The sequence below is a fragment of the Sus scrofa genome, chromosome 18, assembly GCF_054392235.1.
Source record: "Sus scrofa isolate SSC_HxYL_T2T_F1_AM1 chromosome 18, Sscrofa_HxYL_maternal_Yorkshire_Landrace_v2.0, whole genome shotgun sequence".
Taxonomy (NCBI): domain Eukaryota; kingdom Metazoa; phylum Chordata; class Mammalia; order Artiodactyla; family Suidae; genus Sus; species Sus scrofa.
Window position 1 is genome coordinate 20,820,241 of NC_139400.1, and position 17,535 is coordinate 20,837,775.

A 17,535-nucleotide genomic window follows, 5' to 3' on the forward strand; every position below is an offset into this window, starting at 1 on the left:
ACATGGAATCTTCTCCATGTTGGAGTATCCTCAATTTTTCGAATAAATACATCTTTTAAAGCCCAATGCAAGAATTTGCTTTTTTTTCCTGTTCTGTCCTTCCTACTGACTCAGCCTCTGAGACTTTTACCCTCCTCTAGATGACGGCTTCTACTGTCTGAGCTGTTCATTTTGCATTTAGCCACGCTCGGCCGTCTCCTGTTAATGTTAATGACCTTTTCTCCTGAGCCCTCCTTGTCTCCTCGAGCGGCCTGCCAGCTTCTCCCAGGAAGGACAGAAGCCCCTTTCTCTTTATTTCCTGCACAGCACTCAGGATGCTGAGATTATCTCAGCTCCATGGAAAATTCAGTAGGTAAGACGCTGCAGACCCCCTGACCCCAGAGAACTGGCGTGTGCAGACTGAGGCCTAGGGGTCTGGTGTTGGGCGTTGCATAAGGTTTTTCTTGTGAACTTTTTTTACGTGACACTCCCACCCAACCTCCAGCTGTTCCTGCTCCTTTTTCTTTCATGTTATCCGAGGTTCCAGCATCCTTGCATGTCTAGGGTGGCGATGGTAGGGGAATATCTCAGAGGGACTCAGCCCTCGATGGGCCCGGCCGGAGGACACGTGACACAAACACGTGGGGCCCTGACAGATGGAGACCTTGACTCTTTGGCAGGTACTCCGGCTGAGGGCTGGGACCCCTTCACCCCAAGTGAGGTCGTCCTGCAGGAGACCCTCTGAGGGGAGCTCTGAGAGCACTGCCCCATACCCCCTACCGGGGGCCACAGACGACTCCTGACCCATGGCATTTTTGCTCCCTGCTCTGGCCTCATGGAACCCTGTGGTCACAGAAAGACGTACAAAATGAGGACCACAGTAGCTGTGGGCCAGCACTCCGGCTGTGGCCACCCTCTTGGTTTGTCCAAAACATTCCGTGTTCTTTTTGAGTGGCAGTGGGATCTGTGCTTTGGCCCTGATGTCGCATGAATGGAACTTCCAGATTATGTCGATTTTTTTTTTTTTTTCCCCCTAACACTAGTTTACAGCTTGCATCCCAGACTCCCCAGGGGAGGGGAACTTGCCAAGTATGTTTGTCATTTCTTCTAATTAGGTTTTAAATACATCAAAGAACCCTTGTTTTCATTCTCCTAGGATTAGGCGGCAGCAACATTCTTGTTTGCGTGGCCCGCAGAGGCCCTCCCCACCGGAAGGACCCAGAATCCCTGTCACTCAGCAGGCCTGGGACACTTCCTTTCCTCCACTTTGTGGAGCAGTCCATTCACCCTTGGGGAGGAAAAAGGGTGCGCCCCGCTGCCCCCCATCTCCACCTTCCATCCAAGTGCCCTGTACACTGAGCTTTGTGTCGGAAAGGAAGGATAAATTCTCCCTGCCTCATTTGCTGTGGCGCCTCTGCTTGGCTCCCAGTCCTCAGCTTCTGTCTCTTCCCCTGATTCTTCGGATCCAGGAAAGGCAGAGAGACTGAAGAATCACTGGGGAGAAGACAGCCGTGGGGAGCTCGAGGTAGAGAAGCCCGTCCCACCAGCCGCAGGCAGCCCTCTCTTCCCGGCTTTCAACCACCTGAGGCCCCGTTCCATCCTTTACCCATGTGGCTTTTCTGCCTCCTCACCACCCTCAGTATGGTTGGGTTCTGGCCCAGAGCCCCTTTGCTGCCCAGCCACCCTTTCATCACCTGCCCTTGGCTTAAGGGTGGGGCTGATGGAAGCAGCGACTTGGGAATTGTGTCTGCAGTGAGAAGCTGCCAGGCCTGTGCTTTTGTTGAACCAGCAGCGGGCTCTGGCCTCGGACGTCTCCTGAGACTGGAGGCCAAGGAAGGCTTGCCATGTTGGAGCTGGAGACTAAATATTTCCTCCTGCTTCTCTGCTTCGAATCACTGGCAATTAAACCTGTATGTGTGTGTGTTGGGGGCGGGGGGTATTCTTAAGAATACAGCAGGACAGATGTGCTCAGAGGCAGATAACTTGCCCATCTTTGGGGATAAATGAGGTTGGAGATGTGCTTATTGGGCAGGGGCTCAGCCAGCGTTGTACAGGCTTCATGGGGTCAAACTTCAGACTATTCTGGGTGACATTTCGTTTTGAGTTACTTGGGCGACAAGGGGGTCTTGACCTTTCACTTCACAAGCCTGTGAAGCCTCTTCCTCCCTATCGTTCTACGATTTCCTTTCCTCCCTCCCTTTTTTCTCTTTCTCTCTATCAAACACGGGTAACGACCACCAGAGCCTCACTGCTACTCAGCAGACATCACATCTCTTGGTCAAAGGAAGGAAATAGACTTTTCTTGGTTGTACGTATAGATCGGGCGCGTAGGACAAAAGGAAGTGGGTAGATGGGATGGGTTAGATGGTAAACTCTTTCTCAGGGAGAGTCATAGATTTCTGCCACTGCTTGCTTCGACTCTGGTCCCTTTGTCCCCATTCCAGCTTCCATTCTGAGTACCAGTGGCCTGAGGCTGTGGCAGTTTTACTTCCATGCTTGAGATGAGCTGAAGTTTGGTGAGGGACTGTCACTGTTTGGTATGCCAACGGTGCCTGCAGCGTGGGAAATATGTGGGGTCAAGTCAGGGCTTTGAATGTGTCCTGTTACAATCATGGCTAGATCTGCTGGTTAGATGATGCCCCCCCCCCCCCATCCTAAAGCATAGCGTATCATTCATTGTGTCATTACTGTATAAATAAATGATGATCATAATATAATGGCGTATAATCTTGATTATAGCCTGTGTTGTCTTAGTTTTCACAGTTGTTTTTACAGATGTCTCACCACACGCACAGTGAATTTCCTTTGACAAAATTAAGAAACCCTTAGTAAGGGCATGGGGTTACTTGGTATTTGAAGCAGTAACCTAGCTGGCCTTTACATTCATTGGTGAGTTAGCAGACTTGTTTATTTTAATTTTTAAGCATGTTTGGATCCCAAGGCCATATTTATTTTTTAATTATATTTTTTGTGCTAGGTTCTACAACAACTATATCACAATATGAAGAATGACAACTAAGCTGCCAAATTAATTTTAGTGACTTTTCTTGCTTTATTATTTTTCGTAGTGAGGGAAGTACTGGCTTAAGAAGGGGTTGTTTTGTTTTGTTTTGTTTTTCCCACACCCACGGCATGTGGAAGTTCCCCGGCCAGGAATTGAACCTGTGCTATAGCAGTGACCCAAGCCACTGCAGTGCCAATGCTGGATCCTTAACCTGCTGTGCCATAAGAGACCTCCAGATGAAGAGTTTTAAAAGAAAAAGTGAATACTTGTATATTAGGCTGTCTAGATTCCTGCATTTTATCTTTGCATGTGGCTTAAATCTTACAAAGAGAAATAGGAACGTAATCAAGCATGAATTGAACAGTTTCTACCCAGAAACTTATTATCCAGCTACCTCAAATAACTTTAACCGAATGAAGCATAGTCATAAATGGAGAAGCCAACAGAAGATTTCTGACTCACTGCAACAGTCTTCATCAGTTGAGAAACTAATACCCATGTATTTTTCGGCTATGGAAAAAGACCCAAGGCCTTCATTCAGAATTTACTCACTTAATTTTGCATGTGATTATAGACCTTAATTAGCTGATTTATCAGATGATAAGCTGCTACAAGTTGTCATTTAGGAAATGGAGGGCGACTGAAGTCAGGCCCAGTGACAGGGAAAAAACATGAGCCTGATAGAAGCACAGGAAGCAGAAAAATGGCTGTTCTTTGTAGTAAAATGCATCATGTTGTTGTGTTTATAAAGAAAAATTCAGATTATGTTTTATACGGTCTGCCCCAGAAGGCATAAGTATGTATTTATGAGGGCCTTTTAAAATTCAGTTTTATTTAAATAAAATTAGTTTTGTAAAGTAAAGCACTTTTCTTCATATGTGTTCGTCTATAGAACATTGGACTTGAATTATTTTTTCTTTTTTTTAACTTTTATTGAAGTATAGTTGATTTACCATGGTGTGATAATTTCTGCGGTACAACAGTGATTCAGCTTTGCGTGTACACACATCCATTCTTTTTCAGAGTGTTTTCCGGTATAGATTGTCACAGAATATTGGGTAGAGCTCCCTGTGCTATGTAGCAGGTTCTCATCATTGCATAAATTGTTGACTAATCATTCCATATACCACAGTGTGCCTATGCCAGTCCAAAACCCCCAATCCATCCCTCCCCACATCTCTCCTGTTTGGTAACCATAAATTTGTTTTCAAAGTCTGTGAGTCTGTTTCTGTTCTGTTCATTTGTTTCCATGTTTTAGATTCCACAAGTAAGTGACATCATATGACATTGTCTTTCTGTCTGAATTATTTCACCTCGTATAATAATCTCTAGGTCCATCCTTGTTGCTGCAAATGGCATTATTTTCTTTTTAACGGCCAAAGAGCCTTTCGTTGTATAAATGTATCCCATCTTCTCGATCCATTCCTCTGTTCGTGGACATTAAGGTTGCTTCCATGTCTTGGCTATTGTAAATACTGCTGCAATGAACATTGGGGTTCAAGTATCTATTCGAATTGTGGTTTTCTCCAGATAGATGCCCAGGGATAGGATTGCTGGGCCACATGGCAGCTCTTGAATTATTTCACATGAATGGCACAATGTAGCTACGTGTTGTCCCGGGAAACAGAGAGAACAGTCTCGACACAGTGGTTTTCAAACTCTTCCAGGCAAGATCCTTTATTCAGAGAGATTCTGACTTGGACTCTAGAAGGAAAACAAGGCAAGGAAGAGGTATTCTGGCTTCAGTGAATGCACATTTGTCCCTTCCCACTGTCCCCAGTGACTTCGTGGGAGCCGCTGTAGAACTCAACGCAGAGCACACAGGCACAAAGCTGGACCAGGGCTGGGGTTTCTGGTAAGGAAGGAGGCTTTTCAGGCAGCCTTAACTTAGTCCATCAGTGGTTGCTACCGTGAGTGTGTGGCTTTGCTTGTCCGCAGCGAACTCTACTAGGGGTTTATAGATAACAGGTAGAATGAATCAACTCCTTGGCATCACTCAGGGACCTCATGCGTTTTCGGCAGGTGGTGCTAAAGCAGGCATCTGCACCAGGAATTCCAGAACAAACAGGAGAGCAACACTAGTTTGCTTATGGGCACTCAGCTCATGAACATTTGCAAACTAGAATTTCAGTAGTCGCCTTGAGCGGTGCAGCTGCTGCTGCTACTAGTGCTTGTTATCATTATCGTTCTTAGGCTCCTTCCCCTGCCCATCCCCCCACCCCCCTGCTTTTTTTTTTTAAGTGGTAGAGCCAAGACACTTCTCAGTAGTAGAACTAGATGCTTGTGTTTTCCCTTACTCTTCTCTTCTTTTCTTTCTTTTTTTTTTTTTTTTTTTTTTTTTTTTTTTTTTTTTGGCAAAATCAGTTGATTGCCAAACTTACTTAAGGTTCTAGACTGTGTTCTTTCTTCGGGCAGAGGAAAGCCAAGAGTGATCAGAGCATTTGTCAGCAGAATCCCTAAACCTTAGTCCATGGGTCTCAAGATGACACATTTCTTTGCTGTGGTGCATTGATGGCAGTGTTCTGGGTGCTTAGTTGGTGGCTGATGACACTGGGGAGACCTCATGTTAAATGAGTAGCGCCATCAAGGAGGCAGGAGGCTCTGGTTTCTTTCCTGATCCTGCTTCCAGGGTGCTTGTTTGCAGTCCTTCTAGACTCCTTTGGTATCAGCAACGCCTCAGTTATTATTATTGTCATTATTATTATTATCAAACTATTACTTTTTGCTTTTCAGGGTTGCACCCATGGCACATGGAGGTTCCCAGGCTAGGGGTTGAATCGGAACCTCTGCCAGCCTACGCCACAGCCACAGCAATGCCAGATCTGAGCTGTGTCTGCGACCTACCCCACAGCTCACAGCAATGCCAGATCCTTAACCCACTGAGTGAGGCCAGGGATTGAACCCGCAACCTCATGGTTCCTAGTCGGATTCATGTCCGTTGTGCCACAATGGGAACTCCACTGCAATTTTTTTTTTTTGACTCACAAATGAAATCATGGTGGGGGGGAAGCCAGTCCTTAGAAGGTATGATATTCTCGTCCCTTTAAGGACAGGGACTCGGGGTCCCTGGGTGCTTTGATGGGCTGTTTCACAGGTCGGCTTTGCAATAATAGGTTTCTTTCAGTGCTCAAACCTCTGAACTAGTCGTGCAGCTTCACCTTGCAGCCTGTGTTCCACACAGAAACCTGAGCATTTTTAACTTAGATTTTACACAGCACCAGCAGCCATGAATTAATTGAGAATTCTGTCCCTTCCTCTCCCTCCTGATGCTTGCTTTTTATTGTTAGAGAATAGATAAGCCTCAGAAAATATTGTGAGTTTTATTTTATTGTGAATTTTAACTGTATTGTCTGTCAGAGAGAACCACACTGCATCATGCTTCTGGTGTCATGCGGCTGATGTCAGACTAACTGGCCCTGCTGTGCTCTAATTATTCAACCTCAGTCACATCCTGGCTGTGCCTCAGTTCTCTCATCTGTAAAATGGAAGTGAGAATAGTTTCAATTTCTTAGGGTGGTGAGGATTAAATAAGTTACCATTTGTGAAGCGCTTGCAGGAATACCTGGTACGTAGCATATACTAAATTCATGTTGGCTGCTTTGGCTGTTGCTATTACTGCTGTTGCTATTGTTATTGTTATTATTATTTGTAAAAGTTAGGCTTGTCTTCTTGCTTTCTGGAAGATTTGGGTAGAAACCTAAGTAGTTGAGTATAGACTTGTGGGGGAAATAAAAGTCCAAGGTGATGGCCCCTTGAAATGTAGACTGTGGCTGTAGGGGAAGAAGGCTTGTTTTGAACCTAGACCTGTGTTGGGATGTTGGTTTTGTCCCTTAGAATAAACATGAAAGAAAAAAAGAAAGAAAGAGGAGGATAATAATGCCTACAGTGTTAGGTTATGAAACTTAGAAAAAAAAACAAAATAAAAAGCAATGTATAGCAGCTGGTCTAATTATATTTTAAAGAGAAAATCTAGACCATCCTAGGTCAGGAGGATTTGGAGCTATGTGGTAGGTCAAAGGATTATTGATCAAGTTTGTCATACTATTGAATGTTTAAGATGAAGTTTTAAATTGGTTTATGTTGGCTTCATTTATGCATACTCTCTACTACCAGGGAACTCTTCGGCACAGAGTCTTAACATTTCTTCTTGTCTTTTGAATTGACTGTTATAGAAATCAGCTCTCAGGAGGAAGTGTGCGGTCTGTAAGATCGTGGTCCACACCGCCTGCATCGAACAACTAGAAAAGGTGAGACAGCGCCACCTGCTGCAAATTTTGCTACCCTGCAAGTGTTTGGTCTTCAAAGACAGGTGTCTGACTTCCAACTTTTTGAAAACAATGCCCTTTAAAAAACCTGAAAGTCCAACATGATTATCAGATATTACCAGATTAATAATGTAAGGACAAAAACAAGTTTAATTCACTCTGTTGTTTCCTGAGGTATAATTTGATATCATTTTATCTTGACCCTTGGGAAAAGGAATAATAAGATTAGAAAAGCCTGATATGTACTAATTTTCTTCACAATAAAAAGCATTGTTGGAGTTCTTTTGTGGAGCAGCAGGTTAAGGATCTGGTGTTGGCACTGCAGCTGCTTGGGTCATTGCTGTGGCATGGGTTTGATCTCTGGCCTGGGAACTTCTACATGCTGCAGGTGCAGAAGAAGAAAAGTTGTTATTCACCCATGGGAGTCTTAAAAAAAAAATCCCATAAGCTCTCAAAAATCGTTGTTTAGGTATGTCTGACCTTTGTGAGTTGACATCTCTCTAAAGTGGTGGTGGGGAAAGAGCCAGGCAGGAAACTCAGGTCCTTGCTTTGAGCAGCGTTCCTACTTACACAGCCTTAGTGTGTGGGTGGGGCTGAGATGACATGCCGGTGGTGTCTTTCCTCCAGGAGTGTTTTCTGCACAGTCCAAGTTATCAGTCACCAGGGCCAAGGGAACAGCTCCAGTAGTGAGTCCTCTGCTGTGCTCTTCCTTCCCCGCCTCCTGCTCCTTCTCCACAAGGGGTGCTCAGTGCCTTATCCATCTTGAGCTGCCATGTGTAAATGTCTTGAAATATTGTAGTCCCCTGTGATACTTGTTCAGTGCTACTGACACATTATCCATTGTCACCAACTGGTATTTTGTGGGACTGACTAGTAATATCTTACAGTGTTTTTTTTTTGTTTTTTTTTTTTTGTTTTTTTTTGTGGTCCCAACCCCATGTTCTCACTTCCCACTTCATTTCTCCACTTCCTTCCCCTTATCCAGTAGCTAAAGGGGATGTAAATGGGTGGGAAGACCTCCCCAGATAAAAGAAGGGGAGCTTAAGTACTAAAGGATGACTTTGTAGATTTTTCTGAATCATCTTCATCATATTAAAAACATCTCAAGTTTGTGTTTTCCTGCTTTTATTTTATTTTATTTTTATTTTTTTTTTGTCTTTCTGCTATTTCTTGGGCTGCTCCCACGGCATATGGAGATTCCCAGGCTAGGGATCTAATCGGAGCCGTAGCCACCAGCCTACACCAGAGCCACAGCAACTCGGGATCCGAGCTGCGTCTGCAACCTGCACCACAGCTCACGGCAACGCCAGATCGTCAAACCACTGAGCGAGGGCAGGGACTGAACCCGCAACCTCATGGTTCCTAGTCAGATTCGTTAACCACTGCGCCACAACGGGAACTCCTGTTTTCCTGCTTTTAAAATCTAAAACACAGATGGATGGTTTCCAGCTGTCATGTATTTTTCCTCTGCGTCTTCACTCTCTCAGTTTCTCAAATTTATGACATGAGAGGATTTGTCTAAGATACTTTGATTTCATCATTGAGAATGGAGAGAAAGGATTAGAGGGAACGGGACCCCTTGGGATTATCTAAGGTGATGGTTTCAAAAGAGTAAGAACAGTTCAACCTTGTTCCTTTTTCTTTGGGGTTTTTGTTCTGTAGTCTTGATATCTGTCATTCTTGTTTGTTTTTTCTTTCTCCAGGTAACTCATTCTAGTTAGGGTGTTTATCCATAATATAATACATTTTTCTTTTTAAATGACAGATTAATTTCAGATGTAAACCAACATTTCGAGAAGGGGGCTCAAGATCTCCAAGAGAAGTAAGTATTTTAGAATTCTCTTTCAAATACCACTTTTTATTTCCCGTTGATTCATTGGATTCATAGATATTCATCAGGGATTAAAAAAATAAAATCTATCTCCCTCCATTCTACATCTGTTTCTTATTAATATATCAACAAATACAATCAGCAAAAATCCCCAAGTCTCTTTGACGTATGTCTGCTGCGCTTGTCTTCTTCTCATAGAATGAACTGGGGAGCTAAGATCTTGCTGAATGAACCAGAAAGTAGGGGGGGAGAGATGGTAGAATTGAAATGTGTGTTGACGGTTACATTTTGGTGTATTAAAAATGTGATCCATTTTAATTCCACCTGGAAGAGGCGGCAACTAAATTGAGACCCAAAGGAATTATCTAAGTGAAAGTGAGAGGCTTAGGTAGGAGGTGGGTGAGAGCCTTCTAAACAAAACACATGTGCACAACACAAAAGTGAGAGAGGACATACGCGTTAAGATGTGAAATCCAGGAGATAAGCAAAGGCGAGACCATGAAGGCTCCTGTGAGCAAGGTTGCAAATAGAGTATAGTATTTAGAGTGGGCATTATAAACTATATTAAGCAGGCTATATTATTCCAGCTACAGTCTGGAAGGAAAACCGTGTATTTCAAGGGCACCAATATTGGAGGCATGGAGAAAATCTATTGCGAGTTATTCTCATCATCTAGGCAAGCGAGAATGAGAATCCGAAGTAAGAGAGTCACATTGGTATGGAGAAAATGGGCAAATAGGCATTTGAAGGAAACAAGATTGAGGAGATGTGGTCATGGATTGGATTTTGGACACAAAGACAAGGTATCCTGGAATAAACCAGGGTTCTGCGCTGGAAAAACCAACTGAATGTTGGGAAATGAGTTGCTTGGAGGATGGGGTAGGGGAATAATGAGTTCACTTGCAGAACGTGCAACATCGAGGGTCCTTGTGGTCTCGACTGGGAGATGCCCAGTAGAAAGTCGAGTTGGGTCTATGAGGTTGGAGCTTATGAGGAAGGTTGGGCTGGAGATGCCATGTTGGTGAGTTGTCAGCCTATTGAGTAGTAATTATGTAATCATGTAATCTGTGAAAGTAGATGAATGGGTAGAATAGGAATGGAAGATGGCCGAGTCCAGAGAGGTGTTGCTGACAGTTAATGAAAAAAGACTCTGTGAAGAATGATCTCACTGGTACTGACTAATTCAGGAGGTTGGGAGAAAACATGGAGTGAGAATAGGTTGGGAGTGAAGGCTGTGGAAACAGATAAAAATAGTTGCTCTGTCAGTTGACTTCTCTCCCACTGGGCTTGTCTGTTATATGTGCAAGAGGAAGGCTGTGGGTCACAGGTAGGGTGAGGAGGTCTAAGGAAAACGATAGGGTTGTGGGTACCCTTGATGCCACCCGCGCACCATAGCTCTGGCCAGGGGATACCCAGGGATGGCTCAAGTGAAGAAGAAGTTTATTTAGGACAATAGAGGAAATAGATGTGTGTTTTTAAGATAGACCTGAAGAGTTTCTAACCAGGGGATCTGTATGTCTCCTTCCGGCTCCCCATCCTTTAACGCCTCTTTTTCTCTCTGGATAGAGAATCGTAACTGTGTGTGCAATTTCCTAATGCATATCGTTGTTTTTTTTTTTTTTTTTTTTTTTTTTTGTCTTTCCTTATGTGTGTCTTTTCTAGGGCTGCACCTGCAGCATATGGAGGTTCCTAGGCGAGGGGTTTAATCAGAGCTGTAGCCACCAGCCTACCTCAGAGCCATAGCAACGCGGGATCTGAGCCACGTCTGCAGCCTACACCACAGCTCACGGCAACACCGGATCCTTAACCCACTGAGCGAGGCCAGGGATCGAACCTGCAACTTGATGGTTCGTAGAGGGATTTATTTCTGCTGTGCCACAGCGCCGAACTCCCAAATCGTTCTTTGATGTGTGTTTTCAGTAGCTGTATCATTTCCCTTCTGTGAAGCTGGATCCTTGGTGTTGTCAGTGCCTTCCCTTGTCTTCATGTCAAAGACTTGCTATTTCTTCCATTCCTACATTCCCACCTTTCCACCCTCCTTCTAAATTACTTCCATCAGTGGGAAACATGCCGTGATAGCACCCATCTTAAACAAACAAACAAAAATACTTCCTAACCACCAACTGTGTCTTAACCACTGCTCTGAGGCTCTGTTTTGTGTTGGGTGCTAAACTTCCAGTAAGTGTTAACTGTGCAAATTGTTTCCAGTGTTACCTCCAAGGCATTTTAACCTGTTCTGATCTGGACTCAACCTATTCACTGAAATTGCCTTTTTTTTTTCTTTTTTTTTTTTGCTTTTTAGGGCTACACCTATGGCATATGAACGTTTCCAGGCTAGAAGTCGAATCAGAGCTGCAGCTGCTGCCTGTGCCACAGCCACAGCAGTGAGGGATCTGGGCTGTGTCTGTGACCTACACCACAGCTCACAGCAACGCTGGGTCCTTAACCCACGGAGCAAGGCCAGGGATCGAACCCGCAAACTCGTGGTTACTGGTCTGATTTGTTTCTGCTGTGCCACAGCGGAAACTCCTGAAATTGCTTTTTTAATGTTGCTGGAATCTCCTTGATGCCAAATCCACTAGGTAGTCTTCTCTTCTTATTCAATCTCTCAAGCGTATTCAAACTCTTGAGTATTTCATCCTTCTTGAAATGCTGTCCGTTCATGACGTCTTTCCTAATGTTCCTTCCGTTTCCTTGGGTAGGCCTTTCACTGCTCACTCCCTGATTTCTGCGTGGTCCCTGGGCTTAGTGCTTGACCACGTTTTGCCGCCTGTTGTTGAGGGGAGAGCTCATCCAGTTCCGTGGCTTTAAATACCGTCTCTGGGCCGACAGTGCCTGACTGGACATTTCCTGTCCACACTTGGAGTTTCCTTTGACATGCCGGGCAGATGTCTCACAGCCATCTGAAATAGAATACATTAAAAACCAGACTCTTTTATTTCCATCACCATCAAAACTATTGTTTTTTTTTTTTCTTTTCTTTGATCGTCCCGTGGCACGTGGAGTTCCCAGGCCAGGGATCAGATGCCAGTCGTAGTTGTGACCCTCACTGCCGCTGTGGCAATGCCGGATCCTTTATCCCCCCCTGTGCCGGGCTGGGGATCAAACCTGCATCCCAGCGTTCCCAAGATGCCACCAATCCTGTGGGCCATAGTGGGAGCTTCCATGGGAGCTTCCATAAAAACTTTTTTTTTTCTCCAATTCTTTTGTGCCTCAGAAAAAGAGATGGGTATTCGCCCTGCTGCCTAGTTGAGAAGATGGGGGGATTATGCTGATGACTCCTCTTGCTAGCCCCATCAGTTCATCTAATTCATTTACCAGCCCCATCAATTTTATTTATAAAATATATTTCAAACCATCCAGTTATCTCCATTTCTGTTATCAGTGCCTTAGAGGAAGACACCATGATGTCTTCCTTTTGGCCATTATGATAGCTTCTCCAGGATTCTTTAATTTCCCCCTTCAAACAAGAGAGTGATCTTTTGGGAGTTCCACTGTGTCTCAGTGGTAACGAACCTGACTAATACCCATGAAGACTTGGGTTCGATTCCTGGCCTCACTCAGTGGGTTGAGGATCTGGCGTTGTGAGGCTGTGGCATGGGCCGGCCACCGTAGCTGCAATTCGACCCCTGGCCGGGGAACTTTGATATGCCACGGGTGCAGCCTTAAAAAAAAAGAGAGAGAGAGAATGATCTTTTAAAATAAAAATTGGGAGTTCCTGTGGTGGCACAGTGGTTAACTAATCCGACTAGGAACCATGAGGTTGTGGGTTCGGTCCCTGCCCTTGCTCAGTGGGTTAACGATCCAGCGTTGCCCTGAACTGCAGTGTAGGCCAGTGGCTCCGGCTCTGATCTGACCCCTAGCCTGGGAATCTCCATATGCCGCGGGAACGGCCCAAGAAATAGCAAAAAAAAAAAAAAAGTAGATAAATAAAAATAAAAGTTGGATTATATTGGTTTCCACCTTTGAACTCTTCATTGGTTTCCTTATTCTTTTAAGGAAAACCAAGCCCCTTGTCTGGCATGAAAAGTCAGAAGTCCTGCATAGGCTGGTCCCAGCCTACCTCTCCCAACCCAAACAGCTGCCACATGGATTTTCTTTCAGTTCTTGTAGCATGCATCAAGATATCCCTCACCGTTAGCTATTTGTGTAGTTCATTACTTTACTGGAAATCCGTTTGCACGTTCTTTCTGATAGTTAGACCTCAGAGGGTCTTCCTTGATGACTGCCTCTAAATAGGCTGCACGTTGTTCTTTATCAGAGCATCTTGCTCTGCCCCTTCAAAGCACTTTGTAGGTCGTAATCATTTATGGGTGTTACTCATGTGCTTGTTTGTTGACATCCTCCTAGAATGTAAGCTTTGGGAGGTCACTGATGGGATGTGTCCCAAACTTATGAGTACCAGGTAAGACACAGAGGATGTGATCAATGATTATATTTTGACTGAATACATTTATAAAGGGGTTAATTTCTTCCCAGATGTCTAGAGGACAGTTTGGAGATGACACCTGGGACAGAGGATGACCCACTGAGGTTCTTCATTAAGAGACCTTGGGTTGTTTACTCAACGTAAATGAAAGAAACAGTCCCTTTATTTTTGTCGTTGCTGAAGGATAGTTGATTTACCATGTTGTGTCAATTCCTGCCGCATAGCAAAGCGATTCGGTTGTGCATATGTATACACTCTTTTTTAATGAGCCTTTCCATTATGGTTCATCCGAGGACCTTGAACGTAGTTCGCAGAAGCTCTACAGTAGGATCTTGTTTATCATCCCCTCCATGTATGACAGCTGCATCTGCTAACCCCAACCTCCCACTCGGTCCCTTCCCTTCCCCAACTCCTCTCGCTTGGCCACCGCAAGTCTGTTCTTGAAACAGTCACTTCAGAATTAGCTTGAACTGGGTTCACATGACACCTCTGCTTCTTGTCACCTCTGTAGTATCTTCAGGGCTGAAATCTGGAGCAGGGCTGTTAAGCACAATCTCCCAGGCTTTGTGGGGTGGCTGACACATGGAAGTTTTTTTTTTAATGAATGTTGGTTGGACTCCTTTACGTTGAAACTTTCTAGATGGACTTCAGTTTGCTTAGACAAAAGCTGCATGAATTGGTCTGTAATTTCTAAGATCCTTTCAAAAGCTCTATGACTAATACTGTGAATTAAACATGCTGTTTTTTGAAAAATAATTGAGCAATTGTGTTATGCATTTATGCTAACAATACTGCATATGAACCCTGAAATAATGGATCATCGAGGTTTTTAACACTCGTAGGTAATGGCCCTTTCCATAGTCAGTACTCGAAGGTGGTATATGAATAATTCAGGTTATTGGTGAACAATAAAAAGATGTTACAGTGTTGGAAGCCTTTCTTTGCTAGCTTAACAGCAGGGTATTCAGCACTCATATTTGCAGTGTGAGGATCCTGAGTCTAATTTCAGGTCAATGATTTAGGAAAGAAGAGTAATAATCAAAAGGAAATAGTGTGAAAAATTAAAGTGCTCGGGAAAGAAGGATTATAAAACAACAGTGATTCTATAGAAATGTGTTTCTTTTTTTCCTCCCTAACTGATAAAGACAATCGATGAGTCTCCAAAGTGGTAACTACATGATTTAATTGTCAAAGAAATTACATTGAGAATTTCATTCAATTCAATGTATTTATTTATTGGATTTTACTTTGTTGGAACTGTGTTTACACAGGAGAAGAAATTTCTATAAGGCCTGTGAAGACCTCTGAATAGATAGATATGTGACATCTCAAATCACAGAGCTGTAGAGTGGAGACAGTTACCGAGTTTCTATACTAGTGTTTTTGTTGAATTACTTTATCTGAGCCTTAATTTCTTATTTCCTAGGAAGGATGATGTTAAAAATATTTAACAACTTGCAGAGTCATAAATATTTAAATAAACAATTAAAAATGGTCTCTTTGTTTCCCTCAATAAGCTAAACTAGTGTTACTATAAATCTGCTTACCAAACGATATGTTGCAGCACAAATGATTCATTGACAGTCTTATAATTTCTAAGTAATTGTTGACGTGTGGAAGTAGCTGGTTTAATCTTTTGATTAGAGCTGTCACTAGTTAAATAATCTCACGAGTCAGCCATGATTTCTCATAGATAATTGTGCCAACCTCTTCCAAGGTTGCCTTCCTTAAATTCTTAAATCGATAGTCACTAGTGATTTATAATCTCAATAAGTAGAGAATTTCTTTTACCACCAGTGATACTGTTCATTCTCCCTCAGCTTCTTCTAAACTAACAGCAATTACAGTAAATTTTTCTATCTCTTATAATCCTGCCTGACATTTTTATATTTTCAATATTTCCACTAGTGACTGTCATTAAAATCATTTATCAAAGGAGCTTGAGTCTGATCTTTCAGAGCAGAGGGGCACTGAGCACAGTGGTTAAGGTTGGCTCGGCTGCCACCCTGCCTGGGTTTGAATCCTTGCTCCGCCCATTATGTTTGAGGTAATCGCTCTATACCTCAGTTCTGTGCTCCGTAGAATGAGGATGATAATGATAATTCAAGTCAGACACTCTGATAATACCCTCTGCAATGGTGTGAATTGATGTAATGTATCATGGGAGGTTGGCTCCAGTCCTCCCTGGCCATTATTCTGAAACAGGCAGGGGGTTCAAGTGCTTCTCACGTGAGTAGGTGGGATGCCAGAGGGGTCTGCCTCGTCTGTGCGTCTGTGAGGCAGAGTGGGGGAGGGCCAGGACCTTCATCCCCCGTAGGGCTGTTGCACTGACCTGATGGTACAGACACTGATAACTTAGGGGGCTCTTGGACTTGGTGCCACTGTCCTGAAAGCCCCCGTGAGCTCCAGGACCCAGAACGGTTTATACTGATTTACGCTCGGATGGACAGCTCCCACCAGCCAGGCACAGCCGGGTCTTCTGAGTTTATGGGGGAACCCAATGGCTTTGCCCAGGCAACGTGACTTGTTTTCAGAAGAGAGCTCCAGAATCTCAGAGACCCATTAAGCCAAAAATTAACATTCTAGTTGCTTAATAATGAGATAGAAATGGTCTCTGGTGTTGAGGGGGTGAGAGGGGCTGTGGCAGCCAGGGAACAGCCAGGGGTATAGTAAGGGTGCTAAATTGCATTGTATCAACCAGCATAGAAGTATTTCAATGTTTTACCGACTCAGGATTTTACCAGTACCTATCAGCTGTACAGCACCTGTCTTCATGAACATTAAAAATACTATTACATGCAAAGCATTAAAAACAAATGACGAAGTTAGGACTCCAGAAATGTGAACTATTATTGTTAGCTTCTTTCTGGGAACATGATAAGAATTGTGTCCTTGTTTTATTAAACTGCCACAATGGGAAACACAAGACAAAAATGAGACTAATTAGTGGGACCCTTATGCTTTATGTCTTATTGTAGTTAAAAGACTATTATGCCTCTAGGATCTTTGTTTAGTTTTAATTTAAATTGGTTTGACATTATGAAGAGAAATAGAGGTGGCATTTTGGAATTGATAATGCCCGTGCTTCTTAGAGGGATCTTTGTCAGTCTGAGTTTCATGTCTTGATGTCACTTGTTGTCTCCTTCATCCCTGATCTATTCGCTGTGCCCCTCTGTTCTTAGAACAATGCCTGGATACTAGGCATTTGTTGAGTATTCGTTAAAAGACTGAATATATAGCGAAGGACCTTTTTAAGCGGAAGTCTGGATTGTGGCCTGACAGTACACATGTTAATTTCAGGTAAAGTGTGTTTTCTCAGAAAAGGACGGCAGAAAGCATCAGCAAGTATTTTCGATGTAATGGCCTTTATGCGAGATGCGTTGTGTGTGAGTTATTAGGATGTACTTACACCATCAGGCCTGATGGCAACTTTCTCTCTTATAAAGTATCCCAACAGCAGTGCTGATGGGTGCTTCCTGAGTGAGTGTCTATTTGGGAGGAAGAGAACTTTCCATGTTTCCTACAGCTCAGGTCAAGAGCAGACCTTGGGGAGTTGCCATTGTGGCTCAGTGGGTTAGCACCTGACATAGTCTCTGTGACGATGTGAATTCGATCCCTGGCCTCACTCAGTGTTGGGTTAGGGATCCACTGTTGCCAGAAGCTGTGGTGTAGGTTGCAGATGTGAATCAGATCTGGCATTGCTGTGGCTGTGGAGAAGCTCCTGTTTGACCTCTGGTCTGGGATTTTCCATATGCCACAGATGAGGCCTCCTAAAAACAAACACAAAATAGAATAGACCTTGGAAACTGACCTCCTCAGGGTATCCAAGGACAGTTTCCACGCAGCATCATTGCAGAATTTCACAACGTGCCCACATTTCCTGTCTTTGTCATCAATTTCCTCCAACTTTTCTCTTCCTTCATTTTCACCAGTGAAAAAAAACTTCTCACCATCTAAGACATGAATCAGATCAGTTTCTGAGAATTTCTTTAAGTTCTTTCTAGCTCGGAGGTTCAGTACAGTGCCT

General features: G+C 43.7%; 1 protein-coding gene across 36 annotated transcripts in view; it reads left to right on the forward strand.

Annotated features, from left to right (window-relative positions):
• DGKI (diacylglycerol kinase iota) overlaps positions 1 to 17,535 on the forward strand; it is a 474,617-nt gene that overhangs the window by 195,286 nt on the left and 261,796 nt on the right. For 33 of the 36 annotated variants that reach the window (XM_021079007.2, XM_021079008.2, XM_021079004.2 and 30 more), the window contains 2 exons: positions 7,156 to 7,230; positions 9,014 to 9,070. The exons of the other annotated variants lie outside the window; for them this stretch is intronic. In XM_021079007.2, the coding sequence (XP_020934666.1) occupies positions 7,156 to 7,230; positions 9,014 to 9,070 (132 nt within the window). The remainder of the gene's footprint in view (positions 1 to 7,155; positions 7,231 to 9,013; positions 9,071 to 17,535) is intronic. 36 annotated transcript variants of the gene reach the window in all.